Below are 24,024 nucleotides of genomic sequence, written 5' to 3'. Positions count from 1 at the left end.
AACAGGTCACAGAGGCCAACCGTATGCATATGATAGCAAGGTAAAAAAGTGTATGCAGTGGATTAAAGCAAAGACTGATTCAGAAGTAAAGAAGACTGCCTTTGGTGGCTATTACCCTTATCCACCCGTTCCAGAGACATTTGCCAAGTATAGTCGCTTTATTAGAGGTATTGTTATAATTGTCAGTTCCTTTATTTAACGTTACAAGTTTAATATATGTTATTTCTGTTAGTCATGTATATTCCCTTTGCTTAAAGGAGTGAGCCTATGTGGACCATACCTTAGTGACAATAATGTTGTCCAAATATAGATACAAAATATATGTTATGTCTCCTAAAGGTTAATGTTTTTATTTTATTAGACTAAAAAACCAAAGAGAGAACGTAGAAGATGGAAGACTATCTTGGGGATGATATCTTGATTTAATATCGTGGAGATCACCTCCAATGATTTAATGTCATTAAGATCAGCTCTGACATTGGAAATCTTATTGTATTAAATTACATAGGAAGAACGTTGTTATCTGAATGAGGTGCTACAAATCTGATATCCAGATGTTGATGGCTATGTGATGTTTCTCTTGTATATAGCATGATTGAGTGTTGATTGTAAATAAAAAGTAATACTAGAGTAAATGTGGTATTGAATTTGGAATTGGAATCGTGATGAGAAAATTAACATTAATTTTCTTTTAAGCAGAATTGATATCGGGCAGTCAAAAGTTTAAAATATGTGTGTTCATTTTTAAAGCTGGAGATAATTGCATGTTTGGGAGACAATAAACATTCAAATGCTGAGCTATCATCTATGTGTTGCTATCCTCTTGGGTGTCCTATGTTAGTAATATGTTATATATGATTGAAATCATGAAAATGTGTTTTCTGGGCAGTGAATAACCAATAATATATAGTTTGAAATACGATCTCTATTTTTTACAGTTTGTTTTTATTTTTTATTATTTTATTACTTTAAAAAATACCAATCCAAATTCATACTCCCTCCCCTCCTCCCACTCCCTCCCCTCCTCCCACTCCTTCTTCTCCTCCCACTCCCTCCACACACCTTCCCACCCCCCTCCAATCCTAAGAGAGTACAAGGCACCCTGCCCTGTGGCAATTCCAAGGCCTATAATATAGGTCCAAGGTCTATAAATTATCATAATTTATAATAATCAGTATGTATAGTTTCTGTTACAATAAAGACCAGACTAGAAACCCATATCACAATTGGAATGATAACATGTATTTTGCCTATTTTTATGAAAATTACTTAAGAGGATACCAAATATAAACACAAAGTCTCACAAAATTAAGTTCATATGGCAGGTTCACATTGTAAAACTACATCAAAAATCTAATTTGAATTTTTTAATTGCTTTAAATCATATTTTCCCTTTCAAACTTACCTTGTCTTGGGACTTGTTCTCTTGCAGCTGAGTTGCTCTTGACAGCTATAAGCGAAGTGAAGAAGGTGACTGAAGTCTTGCAGTACAGGGAGCAGAGGCGCATTGCAATTCAGGGGATAATCGCTGCTATAAAGTACATCCCCCACAACCACTCAGCTGAGAGTACCCCAGCATCAGAAGCACTTCAGGTATGGTGCCAGAGGATCCCAGTACATCTCTGACAGCACAATGGTCATAATGGCCATTGATACATTTATGTATTAACTCTTAATCTGAGAGAAAAATATTTGAATTTTGTTCCTATTTCATGTCCTTTTTCTGTCATTTTGGGGCAAGGGACAAGCCTCTGCATTCTTAAGGCATAAGATCCTGCCTTTGATTTCTAAATAATTCAAGTCTGCTATGGATGTCTTTAGTGGCTAGATGGAATATATGAGTAATTGTTGTGCTGACTTCTTTTTAGGCTAAGCAGCAGGAAAACTTCCATGAGGAATATTTTACTTCTTTATCTGTAATGATAGTTTTACCTATGTTCTGTAATACATAGCAATAACTCTCATAATAGAAATGGTCACTAGAAAAGACTGATACTTGAATGTTCATATCATCAAGAGTTCATTTTCCCTGTTTGTTTACCTTCTTTTTTTGTTTTGTTTTGTTTTGTTTTTCGAGACAAGGTTTCTCTGTATCTTTGGAACCTGTCCTGGAACTAGCTCTTGTAGACCAGGCTGGCCTCAAACTCACAGAGATATGCCTGCCTCTGCCTGCCGAGTGCTGGGATTAAAGGCGTGCACCACCACTGCCTGGTTAGTTCACCTTTTTTAAAGCTATGTCTAGGAGTATTACTGTATATGTGGAAATAATCTTTTAATCTGTCTGGTCAGTTACAATAGACTAAGAGGACTTTTATCTTCTTTAAACTTAATACTAAGTAGATTAAAGCAATATGTATAAAAACAATATGATTACAACATTCTGTTCAACTCTTCAAAGTATGAAAGTTAGTATAGTTTTTCAGAAGAGAAAGCATTTTGTGAGTCTGTTTTAAACCATTTTTTTTTTCCTAACACTTGGTTTTAGACTGACAATCAGCCCTCAACTTCTCAGGCGGTTAGAAGAGAAGGTCATCATTATGGAAGAGGGAGCAAAAGACCTCAAGATGACAGGTCAGAGGGCTCTCAGCGTACTCAGTCTTCACCTACAACTTCGAGTGCCGGCGCAAAACGAAGAATTATTCAAGGCCCATCTGCTAATCCGTAAGTCATTGGCTATATGTACATATATGCCTTCATTTTCACATGGAGTTCACTACCGCACCTGACAGTCTAGTTTTCCACCTTTAAAAATTATATTTACTTTATTTTCTTCCTAAGAGTGTTTTACCTGCATACATGTAGGTATGTGTACCACTTGCTTGCCCGCTGCTCATGGAGGCCAGATCCCCGAGAACTGGAGTTCCAGATAATTTTGAGGCACTGTATGGGAACTGGGAACCAAACCCAGGTCCTCTGCAAGAACAAGAGCTCTAAACTACCTAGCCACCTCTCCAGCCCCCAAATGTCCTTTCTCTATAAGGACACCATTCATACTGTATCGGGGAAACACTCTGGTCTGGTACAAATTCATCTTTTCTTTACATAATATCTCATTATGTAGGCCAGACTGACCTGGGAGCTCTTCCTTTATTTAGCCTCCCATGTGCTGGAATCACAACCATGAAGTTCTGTGCAAGGCTATGACCTCACCTTAACCAATCACATCTCTAGTTGCTCTGTTTCCAAATTCGGTCTCGTTCTGAGGTACTGAGTTAGAACTTCCATCATATGACTACAGCAGATTCAGCATTCAGAACTCACATCTGCCTGCTGCCTATCTCTGTCTCTGAATCCATGAACTTCACACACGAAAGCACTCACTCTATCACAGTAACCCTTCAAAGCCTTAACCTACGCTCTTTTTGCTATTGTTGTTGTTTTGTTTTGTTTTTGTTTTTCAAGACAGAGTTTCTCTGTGTAGCTTCAGAGCCTGTCTGGGAACTCACTTTGTAAACCAGGCTGGCCTCGAACTCACAGAGATCCTCCAGCCTTTGCCTCCAGAGTGTTGGGATTAAAGGCAATGAGGATGCATGAGCTGGCTTTTTGCAGCTCATTCCCTATTGTGGGATACCTTGCTCAGCCTTGATACGGGGGAGGGGCTTGGTCCTGCCTCAACTTGGTATATCAGACTTTGTTGACTCCATACCTTTTCTGAGGAGTGAATGGGGCATGGAAAAGGAGCAGGTGTGGGCAGGAGAAAGGAAGGGAGGGGGAACTAGGATTGGTATGTAAAATGAAAAAAAAAATAAAGAAAAAAAACCCAGAAAAACAAAAACTAAATTAAACTAAAAATTCTGAACCTACACCTTCCTCAACTCTAGTTCCCAGTCTCAATGTAAAGAAAATCCAGGTGGGTCATCCTGGTGACAATTCTCCAACAATTGACTGCGGAAAAGAGGCAAGGTATCCATCCATGCAGATGACAGTGGTGTGGCAGGGCTAGCACAAACGCTCCCCTTCCGAAAAAGAGAAACTAGAACGGAAGGCGGAATTATGAGATCCAAACCACTCTAAAGCTTAGTGTAGCAAATTCCATTTGATTCTCAAGAAATTCAGACATATTGTGGGGATCAATACTGTGTCTTCCAGGCCGCTACGGTAGCTTCAGTCACTCAGCCCTACATGGTTGCACCACACTTTGGGACCAACGAGGTGACACCCCCTTTTCAGGATCATTCTTGCCCTTTCTTCTTTTTATAAGCATCTACTTATTTGTTTTACTGTTTTAAAATTATAATTATAATTATAATACAAAGTAATGGATTTCATGGTGGTATTTTTATATATACTGTGTTCTATTAGTTCTTAAGTTTGATACATATTTTGATCATATTCACACCCCTCCCCCAACTCTTCCCAGATTCACTCCTTTATGTCTCTAGCCATCCATTTTGTGTCCTTTAAAAACTCAAATGTGAAATTGGGAAGATGGGATTGGCCTGTCGGTGTGGCTCTGAGGCACTGTCTTCATTGCTAGTCCATGTAGGAGTACCCAACTCACTGTGTGGGGATACAGTTCCCTGGGGCACCTGGGCCTGGGCTCTATAAAAAAGCCAGTAATCACGAGGCTGTGAGAAACCGAGAAGCGGAGTTCCTCCGCAGCCTCTGCTTCAAGTCCCTGCTCTGCCTGAGTGTCCTCTCTGATTGCTCTTAATGACGGACTGTGACCTTGAAGTAGAAACAGAAATAAACCTTTTCCTTCCAAAAAAATCCTTCAAGACAATTTTCTGCTGCCCAAATATTCTTGGACATGTGGTCTTCCACTGAAAATTGGTTAACATAATCAGGGCTACACTCTTAGAGACTGTCTCTCCTTCTTCCATCATCTGACAATTGTCAATAGCCCTACAGATAGGATTAGGGTTGTGTATGCAACTCCCCTCTCAATACTGGGATTTGGTATGATTTGGGAATGCACACATTTTGTACATGCTGTTGCAGCCAGAATGAGATCATATGTTCAGGTGCCTTGCTCTGTCCAGAAGATGTGGCTTCCTGTAGCCATCTACTGCCTCTGGCTCATGAAGCTCCTCCCATCCTTCTTCTGCAATGATCCTGCAGCCTTGGGAGAGGCTGTGTTATATGTTCCATTTAGGATTGGATATTCTGTAGTCTCTTATTCTCTGCAACGTGACCAGTTATGCAACTCTCTGTTAGTGATAATCTTCTGCAAATGGAAGCTTCTCAGGTGAGGGTTGAGAGATGCATTGATCTATAGTTATAGGGACACTTCCTTCAGAGTTAGTTTTAATACCATATCCATTTAGCAGAGAATAAGAGACTACAGAATATCCAATCCCCTAGGACCTATTCCTGTCTATCAATATCTTCATAACCATTTGGGGGAGCAGGGCTTAAATCTATGAGAAACTAATTAGAAGCTGGGCATGGTAGTTCACATGTTTAATCCTAACAGTCAGGAGGAGAGGCAAATGGATTTCTGTGAGTTGAAGTCTAGTCTGCTCTACACCACAAGTTCCAGGCCAGCCAAGGCAACATAAAGTGACTCTGTCTCAAAATACCAATAACAATACAAAAAGTTGGTTTTTCCCATGGTTTTAATGCCACTTTTATGTCTGTTGGCAGGCCTTAACTGGCTTCCTCTCCTTTCTCTTGGTTCCTGTCATATCCCCATAACCCCTCTTTTTCTTTCATGTCACAAGTTTTCTTTCACCTCTTTTGTTCTTTTCCTCTCCCTTAAGATCTTTCCCCCTTCTTACCGACACATTTATATAATTCTGTAACCTGTTCCACACACACACACACACACACACACACACACACACACTAAAATCTGGGAACTGCGTGTAAAAGGGAAAATGTATTTGCCTTTCTGAGTCTAGCCTATTTCACTTAATGTAATACTTTGTAGTTTCATCCATTTTTCTAACAATTTCATTATTTCACTCTTCGTTACAGCTGAAGAAATTTCATAATTCATATTTCATCAGCTGATGAAAATATGATCTGATTCCATTTCCTAGCTGTTGTGAACAGTGACACAGTAAACATATATATGCAGATATCTTGGTGACGGGATATAGAGTCCTTTGGGTATATGTGCAGAATGGTATAGCTCAGGTATAACATTTGTGTTTTGAGTTGTGACTATCCTCCACTCTGCTTTCTATAGTGGTTCCACTAGTTTACATACTCCTCAGCAGTTTATAAGTTAATAAGGATCGCTCTCTTCCCCTCACATCCTCAGCAACATTTGCTGCCATTTGTTTGCTTAATGGTAGCCATTCTGAGTGGGATGAAATTTCACCTCAAAGTAGTTTTAAATTCTCCTGTGGCTAAGGATGTTTAACCACTCTTAAAATATTTATTGTCCATTTGCATTTCTTTTTTGGAAAACTCTATTTTATCGATACGAAGTTTTGGATTCAGGTGATAAATTTTTTTACAGTTCTTTATATATTCTGGATATTGAGCCCCTGTACAAACTATACAAGACAAAGATTTTCTCCTGTTCTATAGGCTGGCTCTTTATTCAGAGTTTCTTTTGTTATTTAGAATACTTTTAAGCTCATGTATTCCCACTTGTCAATCCTTTGGATTATTTCCTGTGCTACCGGAATCCTTTGTAGAAAGTTTTTTCTCTTTTATAGCTCATTTCCTGCCTGCAGAATCCCAGAAGTCTGACATCTTTTCTTTATTTCATCCTGTCTGTATTTCCTCTGGTTTTTTAAACACGCAAACCTTCTATTTTGATGGTTGATTGGATCTCTGATCATAAGTGTAATCTTTTAAAGTTAATTTTTAATTTTATTACGCATATTTATGTACTGTGTGTGCTTGTGTATGTGTACACATGCCATGGTGTGCACATGGAGGTCAGAAGAGAACCTTCAAGAGTTCTTTGTTCCCTTCTACCATGTTGGTCTTGGGGATCAAACTCAGGTCATCAATATTGCTGGCAATCATCTTTATCTGCTGAGCCATCTCTCCAACCACATATTAATTTTAATTAGCGTACAAAATAATGGGCTTCATACAATATCTTTTTTATTAAACGTTTTCATTTATTTTACATACTGACCACAGTTTCCCCTCCCCCTTCTCCTCCCACTACCTTCCCCCATCTTCCATCTACCCTTCCGTCTGCTCCTCCTCCATCACCATTCCAAAAGGGACAGGCTCCCATGGGAGTCAACAAAGCATAGCACATCAAGTTGAGGCAGGACCAAGCTCCTTCCCCTACATCAAGGCTGGGCAAGGCAAAGCTGCACAAGGAATAGGTTCCCAAAAACCAGTTCAAGGCCAGGGACAGGTCCTGATCCCACTGCTAAGAGACACACAAACAGACCAAGCTACACAACTGTCACATACATGCAGAGGGCCTAGTTCATCCCATGCAGGCTCCCTTCCTGACATTCCAGAGTCTGTGAGCTCCCATTAGTTTAGGTCATCTGTCTCTGTGGGTTCTGCTGTCATGACTTTGACCCCCCCTGGCTAGTACAATCCTCCCCCATGGCTAGTACAATCCTTCCTCCCTCTTTTCAAGAGGACTCTGGGAGCTCGGCCCAGGGCTTGGCTGTGGATGTGTGCATCTGCTTCCTTTTTACTGGATAAAGGCTCTCTGTCGACAATTAGGGCAGTCACCAATCTGATTACAGCAGATGGCCAGTTCAGACACCCTTTCTGCTACTGCTAAGAGTCTTTTTGTTTTTGTTGTTGTTTTGGTTTGGTTTTTTGTTGTTGAGTTTTTTGGGTTTTTTTTTTCTTGTTGTTGTTGTTGTTTTCGAGACAGGGTTTCTCTGTAGCTTTGGAGCCTGTCCCGGAACTAGCTCTTGTAGCCCAGGCTGGCCTCTAACTCACAAAGATCCGCCTGCCTCTGCCTCCTGAATGCTAGGATTAAAGGCATGCGCCACCAGCGCCTGACTTTGCTAAGAGTCTTATCTGGGGCCATCCTTGTGGATCCCTGGGAGTTTCCCTGGCACCAGGTTTCTCCCTGACCCCCAAATGGCCTATCACTATGATATCTTTATACATGTACATACGTATACTTTACTCATGTTGGCCCTCTAACTACTGTCTGTCTCTTATCCTCTTCGCTGATCTCTCTCCTCATCAGATGGTCTAGCCCACTTCTGCTCTAATGTTTATGTGTGTACGTGTGCATAAATCTTTATTACATATGAATAAACTTGATATTTATCTTTCTTTTCTCATTTTCTTCTGTCATCTACACCTCTTCACTTCTCTTAGTCCTCTTCCATTCCCCAAATAATCTTCCTGTACATATATGCGCATGAGCTATCTACCTTGCTTTTCAAGCCTCATCTTTATTGGCCTGGAACTTGCCAACTAGGCTATGCTGTCTCTCCAGACAACACAAGGGGGCTGCTTATCTCTGCCTCCCCAACACTCTGATGACTAGCGCATGACACTGTGCTGGGCTTTTTATGTGGGTTCTGGGGAGAGAAATCAGAGCCACATGCTTGCATGGAGAGCACTTTTCCAACAGAGCTATTCCACTGCACAGCTATTTTTCATACAAGACAAATCTTTGAGCAGATGGTTCGCCAGCCACACCTTTGATGATCTGTCCAGAGCAAACTTCCTTCCATTTTATATTTGTAGGTTGGCTGTTTCCCAAATATTTGAATTTGGGGGTTCTTTTCCTTGACAATTCCCCCTCCATTGGGTATCACTCTTTGTATATTTTAGTCTAAATAGGAAAGAGAGTCCAAGGCGTCCCCCCACGTTTTGATTAGAAATACCCTCAGCTAAATGTCTAGGTTTACCACTTTTAAGGTCAACTTTCTGTGCACACAGAATAGAGTATGAGCAAGCCATTTGAGACTGCATAAGAAGGATCACCTTCTCAATAACACACTTTTTATTTCTGTCTGAAGCTCTAGCAGAAAAACCTGTCATGTCTGTATTCCTAGGCACGTTTGGTTCATAACAGTGTTGTCTAAGAAGATAAGGAATTTCTGCAGCTCACTCCTCATCCTGAGCCCAGTGAGGTTTTCCTTTGAACTTTAGATTTCTACAAACATCTCTGTAGAATTCTAGACTTTTTCTATTACACATTTCAGATTTAACTTAGAATATAGTTTCAAAGAAACATCCACATTTTTTAATTTTTGACATTATAATTACATCATTTCCCCTTTTCATTTCCCCTCTCAAAACCCTCCATGTGTACCCCCTCTTTCAAATTTATAGCCTCTCTTTTCTTTACTAGCTGGTAGCTATGTGTCATAACAGCATCCCACATCCCAATACCAAAACATGTACTAGCATATTAAGACTCTTACATCAGAATACAACCAAACTGGCTGGCTTAAACAATGGAAAACAGGCATTTTCTAATCAACATTTTTATGAATATATGCAATATATACTGCCTAAGAATTGCAAAGCAGGTGTATTTTAACTATTTTGTTTATTTTGGGTTCTCTGAGAGTTTTGTTTTCTTAATCATTTGTAGAAATAATATGTTTCACTAATTTAAATTTTAATACCATGAGCCAGGCAGTGATGGCACATGCATTTAGTCCCAGAACTCTAGAGACAGAGGCAGGGTGACCTCTGGGAGTTTGAGGCCAGTCTGGGCTACAGAGCTAGTCCCAGGACAACCAAGGCTACACAGAGAAAGCCTTTCTCGAAAAAATAGAAAACAAAAAATTAATAACATATAAAATATATCTTGCTAAAATTTTATCGTCAAATGTTGCTTTCATCATTCATGGATGCTCCTTTATAGTCCATTAGTAACTAGTTATAAGAATTAAGAACATAATGAGACTAAAGAAATACACTGATAAAGTAAAATGAGCAGTATAATGTAACATGACATTTCTGTATCTTTTAAATTATTTTTAGTTTTTAATTATTTTAATTTTGAAATTATGATATAATTACATCATTTCCCCCTTTTCTTTTTTTGTTCAAAGCCTTCCATATACTCCTTTCTTGCTTTCTTTCAAATTCAAGACCTCCTTTCATTAATTGTTACATACATATGTGAATGTGTGTATACACATATATTCCTAAATGCATAGATACAACCTGCTCAGTCTCTGTAATGTTGTTTGTATGTTTGTTTCCAGGGCTGACCATTTGGTATGGGATAACCAATTTGTATGCTTTTCTCTGGAGGAACTATTTCTCCCACTCTCTGCCTCCAGGGCTTTCCCTTGTCCACTTTGGCATGTTTAGTCTTGTTGTCCTTATTCTCCCATTTAAGCAATCCTGCTGATGAGACTTTATGAGTGTAGCTTCTGACATTACTGGGAGAAACAATTCACAGCAAACTCCTTGATCCGCTGGCTCTTGCAATCTTTCCAACCGTTCTTCTGCAATGAACCATGAACCTTGGGTGCAGGAGAGTTTTGTAGATATATTCATTAGGACTGGACTCCACAACTGTACATTTTTATTGGTTGTGGTTTTCTTTTTTTTTTTAATTTATTTATTTATTAAGGATTTCTGCCTCGTCCCCACAACCGCTTCCCATTACCCTCCCCCTCCCCCGATCAAGTCCCCCTCCCTCATCTGCTCGAAGAGCAATCAGGGTTCCCTGACCTGTGGGAAGCCCAAGGACTGCCCACCTCTATCCAGGTCTTGTAAGGTGAGCATTCAAACTGCCTAGGCTCCCACAAAGCCAGTACGTGCAGTAGGATCAAAAACCCACTGCAATTGTTCTTGAATTGACATTGAGCTTATAATTCATGTTCCTAGAGAAGCTAAATAAGGTGAATCCAAAGACAAACACATAGGCATCCTCAGGAATATTAACCTTCATCAGGCGATGAAAGGAGACAGAGACAGAGACCCACACGGGAGCACCGGACAGCAATCTCAAGGTCCAAATCAGGAGCAGAAGGAGACAGAGCACGAGCAAGGAACTCAGGACCACGAGGGGTGCACCCACACACTAAGACAATGGTTGTGGTTTTCTATAATGGTATCCAACTGTCCCAAAGAGAGGTTTCCTTGTTGATGGGGTGAGGACTACACTTACATTTGGGTATAAGCACAAATTATTAATATAATGCAACTACATATTATATTAGCTTAGCAGAATGGTGGTTGTAGGTTTTCTTCAAAGACCCATGAGTTCACTGGTCCTGGTGTAGTTGGGTTTTTTCTTACTCTTTGCTCTTTTGGGACCCACCACCCAGCTCTCAAATAAACACACAGAGGCTTATTCTTACTTATGAATGCCAAATTTCTAGCCAACTTTTCATAACCTAAATTATCCCATTCCCCTTTGCCTCTGGCTTTAATCGTTCTCTATTCTGTACACCTTTCTTTACTTCTTACTCCATGGCTTGCTGTATAGCTGGGTGACTGACTCCTGGAGTCCTATTCTCCTTCTCCTCCTTGATCCAAATTTCTCCTCCTATTTATTCTCTCTGCCTGCCAGCCCTGCCTATCCTACCTCCTGCCTAGCTATTGGCCACCCAACTCTTTATTAGACCAATCAGGTGTTTTAACCAAGCAAAATAACATAGCTTCACAGAGTTAAACAAATGCAACATAAAAGAATGCAACCTGTCTTTGCAGCATAAAAAACACATGTTCCATAGCATAAATAAATGTAGCACATCTTCAACTAATATTCCACAACACCCTGGGTTAGGTTTCCAGTACCAGTTATGATTTCCCACTTGGCAAGCAGGTCTTCAGTCCAATTAGAGAACTGTTGGTTACTGCCAAGGTATTGAAGCCACTACTATCCCTTTAGAGTTATCCTGCCATGCCGGTCATTGCTCTGTTTCATAGACAACATAGCTGGATAGGACTGTTGGTAGCCTCCCTCCTTTGGAAGCTTGCATGGGGCCTTCTGGTACCATGAAAGCTAGTCCTCAGGCAGGAGACTTTCAAGTTAGATTCAGTTCAGCGAACTCTAAGCCCTATATCTGAAGTACATGGTGTGTTCAGGAATAGGGAGTTACCTTCCATGTCTGGAGAGGGGCACCCAAAGAAAATAACAATAGTGTTTATTGTTTCCTTTAATTTTGGAAATGAAGCAATATTTCCTCATCACAAACTGTTGCAAGAATCAAATGGAAATATTTCTCCTTTTTTGTGTTGTTTTGTTTTTTGGTTTTTTTCGAGATCGGGTTTCTCTGTCGCTTTGGAGCCTGTCCTGGAACCAGCTCTTGTAGACCAGGCTGGCCTCAAACTCACAGAGATCCGCCTGCCTCTGCCTCCTCTGTGCTGGGATTAAAGGCAAGGTATGTGCCACCACGGCCTGGCTGAAATATTTCTTTATAAAATTGTGATTCTCCTTTCCTTTAATATAAGATGTTTCCCTTTTAATCCATTTCTGTTCAATAAACAGCTGTTTGGCAACTACAATATGGTGTTACAAAACTAAATATAGTCAGTGTTCTCATAGAAAACTTAATCTTAAATACTATATTCATTTACAAACTTGTAATCTGAGTAAAGTATTGTTTGTTATGATAGACATTTGTTGGATGGATACTTTTTAGATCAATGAACAAACATCTGTTCACCCCATATAAGGCACCAACAGTAGATTAAACGAATTATCAGTTAGGTCTTTCTAGGTGAGCCAGTGAGTTTAGTTAGGGTTTCTTACAGGAAGGGAGATGAGTGAAGAAGGCCTACTTACAGGAACATGTGTAAGGGGTTACTTGTAATTCATTAAACACTGAAGAAAAAACCCTCTCCTCCCAGCCAACTGATAACTTCTTAGACATTCTTAGGTAGACTTGTGACTTCATGAATACCACCCTTTGAACCTCTGCCCCTACCGTCTAGCAATGAACAATAGTAGAACGATTATTGGGTAGCAATCCTGCAGTAATTCCATCTATTGAAAGCTCAAGAGGGCAATGGGCAGCCATGTCTGAAGGACAATATTCCACAATTCTCCACCCAGTCCTCTGTATCTTATATTCTTTTTTAATAAATTTTAAATTAAAATAGAATTCATCACTTTCTTCTCTCCCTTTCCTTTTTCCTGTCTCTCCCAGGTAACTCTCCTTCCAATCCTTCCCATACCCCAGTGCCCTCAAATAGCTAACCTCTTTTCTTCTTTTTAATTAATTTTTTTCATGTATTTTACATACCAAGCACAGTTTCCCCTCCCTCCTCTCTTCCCATTCCCTCCCCCTCCTCCTCCATTCAGAAAGGGGCAGGCCTCCCATGGGAGTCAACAAAGCATGTCATATCACACAGAGGCAGGACCAAGCTCCTCCCCCTACATCAGGCTGGGTGAGGCATCCCTGCATGGGAAATTGGTTCCAAAGAGCCAGCTTATACTGCAGGCACAGGTTCTGAACCCACCACTAGGGGCCCCACAAACAGACGAAGCTACACAACTGTCACTCAGAAGCAGAGGGCCTAGGTCGGTCCCATGTAGACTCCCTAGCTGTCAGTCCAGAGTCCATGAGCTCCCATTAGCTCAGGTCAGCTGTCTCTGCATTCCTCATCATGGTCTTAACCCCCTGGCTCATACAATCCCTCCTCCCTCTTGTCAGCTGGACTCTCAGAGCTTGGCCCAGTGCTTGGCTGTGGATCTCTGCATCTGCTTCCATCAGTTACCAGATGAAGGCTCTCTGTTGACAATTAGGGTAGTCACAAATCTGCTGTCAGGGGAAGGCCAGTTCAGGTACCTTCTCCATTATTCCTAGGAGTCATAGCTCGAGTCATCCTTGTGGATTCCTGGGAGATTCCCTGGCACCAAGTTTTTCCCTAACCCCATAATGGATCCCTCTATCAAGATAGCTCTTTTATTACTCATCCCCTCTGTCTTGCCCCCAACTCCACCAACCCATTCCCCTCTACTCAGCCCCCATCCCAGTTTACCCAGATCTCGTCTATTTCCCCATCCCAGGGGAATCCATGAGTCCTTCTTAGGGTCCTCCTTGTTACCTAGCTTCTCGGGGGCTGTGGATTTTAACCTGATTATCCTTTGCTTTATATCTAATATCCACTTCTGAGTGAGTACATACTGTGTTTGTCTTTCTGTGTCTGGGTTACCTCACTGAGGATGATTTTTTTTCTAGTTCCATCCATTTGCCTGCAAATTTCACGGTGTCATTGTTTTTTTACCACTGAGTAATACTCCATTGTGTAAAAGTAGCACATTTTCTTTTTTTTTTTATTGATTTTTATTGAGCTCTACATTTTTCTCTTCTCCCCTCCATACCTCTCCCCTCCCCTTTAACCCTCTCCCAAGGTCCCCATGCTCCCAATTTACGGAGGAGATCTTGTCTTTTTCTACTTCCCATGTAGATTAGATGTATGTCCCTCTTAGGGTCCTCATTGTTGGCTAGGTTCTCTGGGATTGTGATTTGTGATCTGGTTTTCTTTGCTTTATGTTTACAAACCACTTATGAGTGAGTACATATGATAATTGTCTTTCTGTGTCTGGGTTACCTCACTCAAAATCATGTTTTCTAGCTCCATCCATTTGCCTGCAAAATTCAAGCTGTCATTTTTTTCTGCTGTGTAGTACTCTGTTGAGTAAATGAACCAGATTTTCCTTATCCATTCTTCGGTCGCAGGGCATTTAGGTTGCTTCCAGGTTCTAGCTATGACAAACAATGCTGCTATGAACATAGCTGAGCACATGTCCTTGTGGCACAATTGAGCATCCTTTGGATGTATACCCAAAAGTGATATTACTGGGTCTTGAGGAAGGTTGTTTCCTAATAGTCTGAGAAATCACCATACTGACATCCAAAGGGGTTATGCCAGCTTGGATTCACACCAGCAATGCAGGAGTGTTCTCTTTCCCCCACAACCTCTTCACATAAGTTGTCATCAGTGTTTTTGATCTTGGTCATTCTTACGTGTAAGATGTAATCTCAGAGTTGTTTTGATTTGCATTTCTCTGGTGACTAAGGATGTTGAACATTTCCTTAAGTATCTTTCAGCCATTTTAGATTCCTCTGTTGAGAGTTCTCCGTTTGGGTCTATACTCCATTTTTTATTAGATTATGTGTTCTTTTGATGACCAATTTCTTGAGTTCTTTGTATATTTTGGAGATCAGATCTTTTCCCATTCTGTAGGCTGTCGTTTTGTCTTGTTGATCATGTCCTTTGCTTTACAGAAGCTTCTCAGTTTCAGGGGGTCCCATTTATTTGTGCTGCTGGGGTTATATTAAGGAAGTGGTTCCCTGTGCCAATGCATTCAAGTATACTTTCCACTTTCTCTTCTATAAAGTTCAGTGTGGCTGCCTTTATGTTAAGGTCTTTGATCCATTTAGACCTGAGTTTTGTGCATGGTAATAGATATGGGTCTATTTTCATTTGTCTACATGTTGAAGTCTAGAAGATACGTAACTTCTGTGCCCTTTATGAACTACTCTTCTGTCCTTCCTCCTTCAGGTGTGCTTTAATGGATTTCAGAATGCTTTTCTAAATCTACAAAACTCTCAGTGGTTAGCATTATAGCGTCTACAACCCAGAATTGTCTTGCAAAGTGTGAGCAAGGTCTTTGAAGGCCCACCACCTACCATTCCAAACAAAGGCCTGTTTATCTCAGAAGCGAGAAGTTAAGGCAAAAGTAAAGAAAGTATTCCATCACATCTGTCAGTAGTTCCCTGAAACAATTGCGATTCTGTGGCACAGACGGGAGGCACTACTTTCATCAGCCCTCCGTAATCCACAGTCATTCTCAGTGAGCCATCCAACTACCTCATCTTGGGGTGCTGCCACAGGGATGCTTCTCGCATATCCCCAGCTCCAGCCATAGGCCAGGGCTGGCTTTCTTTGCTCTGACTCACCCAGGGTCAAGACTGCCTACTGTTCCCTCACAGGCTCCTTGCATCTGGCCAAGTTTCAGTTGGTTGATGGCTTTTCTGTTGACCACACCTGAGAGGGCCTTGAGCTGGACAAACAGTTTTCACTCCCAGTATCCTTTCTTACAGAATACAAGTGTGCTGTTCTGGAGGCTAACTGCACTCCTGAGGCAAGCACGGTCTTGCTCGCCTACATTGCTCTATCACTATGCCTTCATTAACTTTTATTCAGGCATAAAAACATTCTCAGGGCTCACAATAATTGAATTTGGCTTCCTGTCACACTTTTCCTTCAAAACACTGGTTTAACCCACATCTTACCACATTCACTTTTGAGTGACCTGGAAAAGTACTTTAGTCTGCTTTTGCCTTTCTTAAGTCCTCTTCGGTGCTTTAGCACCTTAGAAACCTGATCTACATGCCGATCTAAGTCATTCAGTCTCTCTGCTCTCAAAAATTGTGTGCTACCATGGGGTTCAGCAAAGCCACCATTCTAGTCCCTAGGTCCCTGTTGAATCAACCCCTTCCTTGGCTGTTCTGTGAATGCAATCCTATCCGGCCCAGTGAACTTCACACGAGACTGCTTGTGTCTCCTCATTTTTGTCATTAATGCTGGTCCTTCTATTGTCTTCTGGTCCTTGATGTTCATGGGGACATCAACTAGTGATACTCAAGTGTTTCTAGGGGCTCTTATAAGTCAGTTAATCCGGAAATTATTTCCCTCATTATGTAGCCTTTGACCTGTAGAAAGATGTATAGTTCATAGTCAGGCTATTCCCTGATTAAAGTAGTTGACTTTACTGGATCATTATTAAGCCCCCTCTATATTCTTCATGTTTTCCCTTCCTCTGTACTAAAGGTCAGATCTTGCATCATGTCTGTCTCATTTTGTCCCTCCTCATTGTCCAATTCTTCCCATGGAATCCAAGTTTAGGTGTCCCAAGAGAGGCTATTTGCACATATATAATTGGTACTCTTTTCTTTATGTCCCAGTAAGAAATGGCAAGCCAATTCCTCTATCCTATTCAGCTCTCCTCTTTCTCCCTCTATCTTTTATTTTTCCTGCTAATTCAGTGGCTAGTACAGGAGATTGCATCCACATGGTTTTTCTTACATTTCCTTCATTTCATATGCAGTCATTCTAGTTTTGAACTCAATTACTTGCCTTATTGCCTGGAGCAAAGGGCACACAACTGACACCCCAGCTTACATAAGACCCTGTCCCATATATGTTATTTTTGTGGATTATAGTATATCCTTCATCGGCCATTTAAGGGACATCTCACATGATAGATGCCATCCATTAAGGAGTTTTGCATTCCATACCACATAAGAAAAGCAGTCACTCTGGAATTCTCCAGGGGAACCCCACCTTCCAATACAGTAGCCTTAGTGGCATGTCATTTCACCCATAGCAGGGACAGTGCCAGGGCTACTAAAACAGGAAGGCACACCATTCCATACCCCACCAGGAAGGACAACCATGCCAGGGTTCTCCACACAGACACTCCACCCTCAGATGGCTTAGCTTCATTTTGTATGTCTCATAGCTCACAACAGAGGCAATGGTGCTTCTCCTTATGTTTATCTCTGTTGTATCTTGGATTAAGTTGCCAAGTGTTGGGTAAACATTTTCTGGGTAGATAAACAAACATCTGTCCCAAAGTAATGATTCTTCCCAGGCCCAGCTTGTTGCATCAATGGGTTTGATTAGGATTGTTTACAAGAACATAGGTAAGGGGTCGTTTACTGGGATATGGGGAGCTTATAAGCAGCTGCACCACTGAAGAACCGCCCCCCTTCCTAGCAACTGTTAACTGCTTACAGAATTTTGGGAAGGGCTAGGACCTCTTCAGCCTCCTCCCTCTATGAAGGAACATCAGTGAGCCCAGTCTTGCACTATCTTTAGTAATACCAGCTGCTGATCGTTCAGGAGGACAATGACCATGTCATGCCCAGAGGACAGCATCCACCAACACTGTTTTTTTCTGTCTATTCTGGTACTGTCACAACATACAAAAGGATCAGTTATCCCTGACTAAAAATGAGGGGAGGGTTCTATAGAAAATAATAATTGGGTTAAAGTTTAAAAGACAAACAAGAGCTAATAGAATAGAAGAGGCAGAGAGCAGTTCCTTGCTGAAAGAAATCAACATGGATCTGCAGTAGTAGGAAACGAACAGACTATAGTGTGAAGGAGGAGAATAGGAAAGGTTGTTTTATAAAACTGCTGGAAACATGAGAACTCATTTTGAAGTTTCCCATAAGAGAATAAAAGTGCTTCCATCTTTAGCTGATATATAATGAAGTTAAATGTTTTCTTTTATAATAAAATTTAGCTCCATTTCAGTGTTTTGAACTATATCATATATGGATTTTGGTAATTATATGTATATTTAATATATTACTTTAAGAAATGTATTGAATTAAAATAAATTTTGAATAGACTCAAATGGATTTTTTTCCATCTAAGTCTCTTTTTTATAATTTGTGGTTATCTTTATTTTTATATCCTTTGCAGGGTTCCTGTACCTCAGCGACATTCTTCTGCACAAGCTAAGAGAAGCAAACACTACGTACCCTTACGACGTATGTTGCTGTTTTTGTTATTAGTCCTTTTAAAAGTTATGGAACTCAGTTGCATACTCTTTAGTATTTGATTTTACTAGCAAAAGATGAAGTGTTTCATATTAGTTTGAGTCATCTTGTAAAGTGGTACTGCCATCATGTCTGCCAGACTCCGGGAACAAGAATCCAAGCATGGAGATAAAATGCTTATAAGCTATCAGTAGATAATTAACAGAAATTACTTGTAGTATTCTATAGCACATTAAGGTAATGATAGTTGACATTTAATTGTGTATTTTATAATACCTAGACAAGATTACAAATGGCTACAAATACAAATGCTAAGTTTATGAGGTGATAGATCTTCCAGTTACCCTGGTCTCATAATTACATATTGTATACATACATTTGAACATTTCATTGAACCCCATAAATGTGTATGATTGTATGCTAGTCCATTTTTCTTAAATTTATCTTATCTGAACAGCTACCATATATTAAAATGATAAGAGGAATAGATTAACCCCAGACACAATGCAGATAACACTGACAAGCAGAAAGGAAGGTTAAGGTCGATACCTTCAGGAAGGAGGACAAGTCTGTGTGCAAGGGAAGTGGTCACAATCTCATCAGAGAGTCTTATGACCATGGCCGTGTGATAAGTTTGTGCTTGTGATCCTATATGCTGCTAACAGTGAAGCGATTGTTCAATTAAAAGAAATATATATACATCTATATACCTAGCATGTTTTAAACTCATCTTACGAGTGATGTTCCAAGAATCAGCAACACTTGAAAGAAAAAAAATGTGTTCAAAAAGGCAGTTGAGCAATGAGTATATATAGTATTATTCATCTTGCTAGAAAAATTCAGATGTCACGTTATTTGATTACTAGCCAACAATATTTTCTGAATATCTGTTATAAACGACAGTTCTAGAAAAGCTCACAAAATATGTTCCTTGTTAACAAAAGAAACTGTCTCCCATTTAGCACATGTAGGAGCATGCACCCTTCTGTCCATTTGGAGGTGCTCTTGTACACACACTGAAAAGGTAACCGTTGTCACTTCAAAACAAAAGCAGTTTTTCTCTACCTTAAGAGTGACTTTCATCGGCATTTTTGTCTTGATGTTCCCTTTTAATTCTGTCCTGCTATCCAATAGCACTACTAGGAAAAGATCGTTTGTATCAATAAATGGGCTAATGATTATCTGAGTAAAAGTAACCAGAAGAAAATAGTTATAAGTTGTTCCTTTAGTAATAGCAAACAAGTTTTTTTAGTTAACATGGGAGTTTAGGTTAAGTAGGCTTGATTTAAATTGACAGTCAGAATAGGTAAATTTAAGTAAGTCTTTTGTTTGTTTGTTTTCTTGTTTGTTTTGGTTTTATTTTACCATGTAGGGTACTTTCAAGGGAGGAGAGGTCAAATGCAGTGTTCTAAGCATGTCCTCTTTCTTTTCTTTGCTATTGGGTCAACTAGTTTGAGCTTAGGGTTGGTTTCTGAAGTGATTTCGTAATATAATTTCATACTGGTAGAATGCTATTAGAATTATTTGCTTTCAGTGGAATCCTAAACCAAGGGATCGTCTCTCTGGATTTAACATTTTAGCCTTTTAACTCCATCTTGCCTTTTGGTGTGAATTTTATTTCAGTTCTCCACCCAGACAAAGGTGGGACTGTCATTTTGTGGACATTTCCTTTCTTAACTATGGTGTGTCAGTAAACTGGTCCATAGGGGGTTTTTTTTTGGTATGGTTTTTATTGATTGTTACATGATACAAAATGTTGATATTGTGTGTGTGTGTGTGTGTGTGTGTGTATGATCTGTGAGTGTGTATGTGTCCTCATGAGTGTGTATACAGATCCTTTTGTGCTATAGTATGTGGAACTCAGAGTAGAACTTTGAGTGTAAGTCCTCACCATCCACCTTGAGGCAGGATCTCTTCATTGTTTGTCACTATGGACACCAGGCTATCTGGGTTCTGAACATCCCAGGCATCTCCTCTTTCTCCTTCCATAGCACTGCGATCACAGACACATGCTTTACTTGGTTCATGGAAATTTTATGGGTAATGCTTGCCTCACTGTGTTAGTTAGGGCTTCGACTGCTGTGATAAAACACCATAACCGAAAGTTGGGTAGGAAAGGATTATTTCATCTTATAATTTGTAGTCTAGCATCTGGAGTAGTTGCGGCAAGAGCTGGTGCAGGAGCCATAAAGAAATTCTGCTTACTGACTTGGACAGCCTGACTTCTGAAATCACCCAGGACCACCATCTCGGGGGTGGCACTGCCTAATGTGATCAAGGTCCTGCCACATGATCATCAACCAAAAAGATGATCTACAGACTTTCCTACAGGCCAATCCTATAGAAGCATATTCTCAAGTAAGATACCTTCTTCCAAGACGACCCTAGGTTCTGTCAAGTTGACCAAAAGAAAACAACAATCTAGCCAGCACACACACTGAAGCGTCTCTCTAGCTGAATTTGGGGGTATTTATGCCTCTCTATACTTAAAATAATCAATCCTTTTTAAAAATGCTTATTTCCGGAGGCTGTGAGCATAGCTCAGTAATTGTTCTAGTTTGTTGTCTGTTGCTCTGATAAACACCATAAACAAAAGAGACTTGGGGTTTCAGCTTACAGGTTATAATCCATCATGGAAGTAAGCCAGGGAAGTAGCTCAGGATAGGTACCTGGAGGCAGGGATTGAAGCAAAGACGAGAAAGAAACGCTGTTCACTGGCACACTCCCTTGCTGGCATTCAAGACCTTTCCTATCCTAAATCAACTAGTGATTGAGATGTCCCACTGACAGGCCTGCAGGCCAGCTTTAGTACATTTGAAATTTTTCCACAGCAAAAATAAATTTAAACCATTAAAATATGTGGGGCGATGGTGGAACACGCCCTCGGGAGGCAAAGGCAAGCAGATCTCTGTGAGTTCTAGGCCAGCCTGGTCTACAGAGGGACAAACAAACAAACAAAAGAAAAAACTCAAAAAAAAGGAAAACATTAAAATACTTTCGCAGCTATAGCAAACATGAGTTAAAAACTACATAATTCTGGTTAGTAAGTATATTGATGCTGCATTAGTTTCTGTTTTCTTTAGGAAAAGTAAAAATAGGCCTGAGAAACTTGTGTCCATGTAATACATATTTAATTCATAAAAGATCAGTGGAGTTTTGACAAATTAACGGATATATAGGCAAAGATCAATTTTAGCAGAAGTTCGAAACTAAGAAGTTTCAGGTAATATTCAAAATACAACAGTGTTTTTGTTGTGGGGTAGCCACCAAAAAGATTACTTGGGCACAGGGTTAAGCTAATAGAAATTTTTTATTGGCCAGCCAGCAACTACACTGGGCATTTAGGATCCCAGTGTTATACCAAGCCTTTCTCAGGCTGAGCCTTTAGGCAGACAAGGCATTACCTGGGATAATATACTCCAATTAACAAGAGCAGTTATCCAGAAGCAAGACAGCAGAAGCCAAAAAGCAAGGTTAGTGCATTTAGAGACTTTAACAGAACTATGGACTTTGATGGAGTAGGTCTTTGTTTTCAATTTGGCAGGAGGTACTATCTATGTGCTGAGTTTTATGGCCTGAGTGGTACTTCCATCATGGAGTCAGTTGTGCTAACTAAGGTCTGGGAGCCTACTAAGGTCTGGGGCACTGTTAAAGTTTTTTTTTTTTCATTTCTGGTTTATTGAGATAGGGTTTCTCTGTGTATCTTTGGAGCCTGTCCTGGAACTTGCTCTGTAGACCAGACCTCTTGAACTCACAGAGATCCACCTGCCTCTGCCTCCTAAGTGCTGAGATTAAAGGCATACACCACCACTTCCTGGCTCTGTTAAAGTTTTGGTGTGTTGCAGCATAAAACAAATGGCAGAAAGTAGTCTAATAACTAAAGAAATGTCAAAAAATTAACTCAATGAAGGACATGTGATATTATATGAAGAATCTTGGACTTTAGAGACATTAAGACAAAGAATTTGAAGATAATAAACAGAAAGAGTGGCCTGGTTTTGTTTTCATTTAAGACTCGACTGTGGTGTCTATAGGGAGAGCAAGTGTAAAGAAAACCACTCTAGAGGCAAAGAAGCAGGGATGTGATAATGAAGGCCAGGAACATATAGTAGTAGTTTTAAAAAATGAAGAACAAGAAATGAAATGAGACATGCATTTGAAAATATAATTGAATCAATGTAGATGGTGATGTAAATTGAAAGTAGAAAATTGATGAGTGACCGTTAAGCCTCAGGTACCCACATTTTGTCTCAATAAAGAGGCTGAAAACTCCCATCAGAAGCAACTGTTCATTTGCAAGGTTGAAATAATGACATACCATACACTCCATGATTAGAACTGCTGACATCTGTTTACACACAGTCTGGAGACAAAGCTTTGGCATAGGTTAGGTTTCTTCTGAGGCCCCTCTCCTTGACTTGTGCATGGCCATCTTGCTGTCTTTATACTGTTTCCACCGTGTGTATACATCCATACCTGTGTTTAAGATTTCTCTTCATGTAAGGACACCAATCTGAATTAAGACCTAAACTGATAGTTTCATAGTCAGTCACCTCTTTAAAGACCTCATCTCTTATGTATGATCACCATGTGATGTACTGACAAAATTGAAATATATGAATTTGGATGTGATACAGTTCTGTACATAAGCATGTTTGTACAGGTATCTCTTGTATACTGAGTTTGATTCCTTCACATATATGCCTAGAATTGTGATACCTGGTTTATAAAATAGTTTTTCTTTTATGAACATCCTCAGTTAGTTCCACACTGACTGTGTTATAGTCCTACCAAAGAAGAGTTCCTGCTTCCCATTTTCATAAACATTTCTTGTTTATTTTCTTAATGATTGCTATTTTGAGTGTGATGAAATGGAATCTCAGTGTGTCGTTTATTTGTATTCTCTGATGTTGAATATATTTGCATATATTTATTGTCTATTTTTACTGGTTTTTTGTTCCCTTCATTTGCTCAATAATTGATTTTGGTTCATTGATTGGAGTATCTTTATGGTTTCTGGATGTGAATTCACAAGACATGGGTTTTTGTGCCTTGGTCCTATATCCTGCCAATGAACTAAATTACTTTGTTAGCTGGAATTACTTTACTCTTGATTCTGACAGATTTCCTATACATGGCATCCTATGATCTGCAAGAAAGGGTAATTTTGTTGTTGTTAAGGGTAACGTTGTTGCTGTTTTAAAGATTTTGAGTTTTATAGAGTGAAGCCAATCTCAAATAGAATGTTGACATTTGAAATGTTTTAAAGAATTCTTTATTTGTATGTGTACGGATGGATATTTTGCCAGCATGTAATTCTGTGCACCACATGCATGCAGTGTTTGTAGGGGCTAGCAGAGGCCGTCGATTCCCCTGGAACTGGAGTTACAGATGGTTGGGAGCTGGCATGTAGATGCTGGCAATGGAAGCTGGATCCTCTGGAAGAGTAGCCACTGTTCTAAAACCACTGCTCCAGCTCCCAGACAGCCTAATCTTTACGGTACCTTTCCAACTTGAGGCCATTGGTCTCTTCCTTTCATTTATTTGGAATCTTGAAATTCCGTGTTATATTTATTTACTCATGTGGAGTCTGAAATGGCATATGTGAGTGTGGGTGGGTGTCACTATTCATATATAGACCTCTGACAACTTCTAAAAGTAGGCATCTTCTTCTAACATGTAGGTC

General features: G+C 40.0%; 1 protein-coding gene across 2 annotated transcripts in view; it reads left to right on the top strand.

The window, feature by feature from the left end:
- LOC121436949 (RPA-related protein RADX-like) overlaps positions 1-24,024 on the top strand; it is an 80,454-nt gene that overhangs the window by 36,493 nt on the left and 19,937 nt on the right. For both annotated transcript variants that reach the window (XM_041636863.1, XM_041636862.1), the window contains exons 8-11: positions 6-167; positions 1,433-1,593; positions 2,486-2,661; positions 18,262-18,329. In XM_041636863.1, the coding sequence (XP_041492797.1) occupies positions 6-167; positions 1,433-1,593; positions 2,486-2,661; positions 18,262-18,329 (567 nt within the window). The remainder of the gene's footprint in view (positions 1-5; positions 168-1,432; positions 1,594-2,485; positions 2,662-18,261; positions 18,330-24,024) is intronic.

Source organism: Microtus oregoni, unplaced genomic scaffold (assembly GCF_018167655.1).
Source record: "Microtus oregoni isolate MIOR12 unplaced genomic scaffold, Mior012 000050F_010, whole genome shotgun sequence".
Lineage (NCBI taxonomy): Eukaryota > Metazoa > Chordata > Mammalia > Rodentia > Cricetidae > Microtus > Microtus oregoni.
This window is presented reverse-complemented; position numbering and strand designations above follow the sequence as displayed.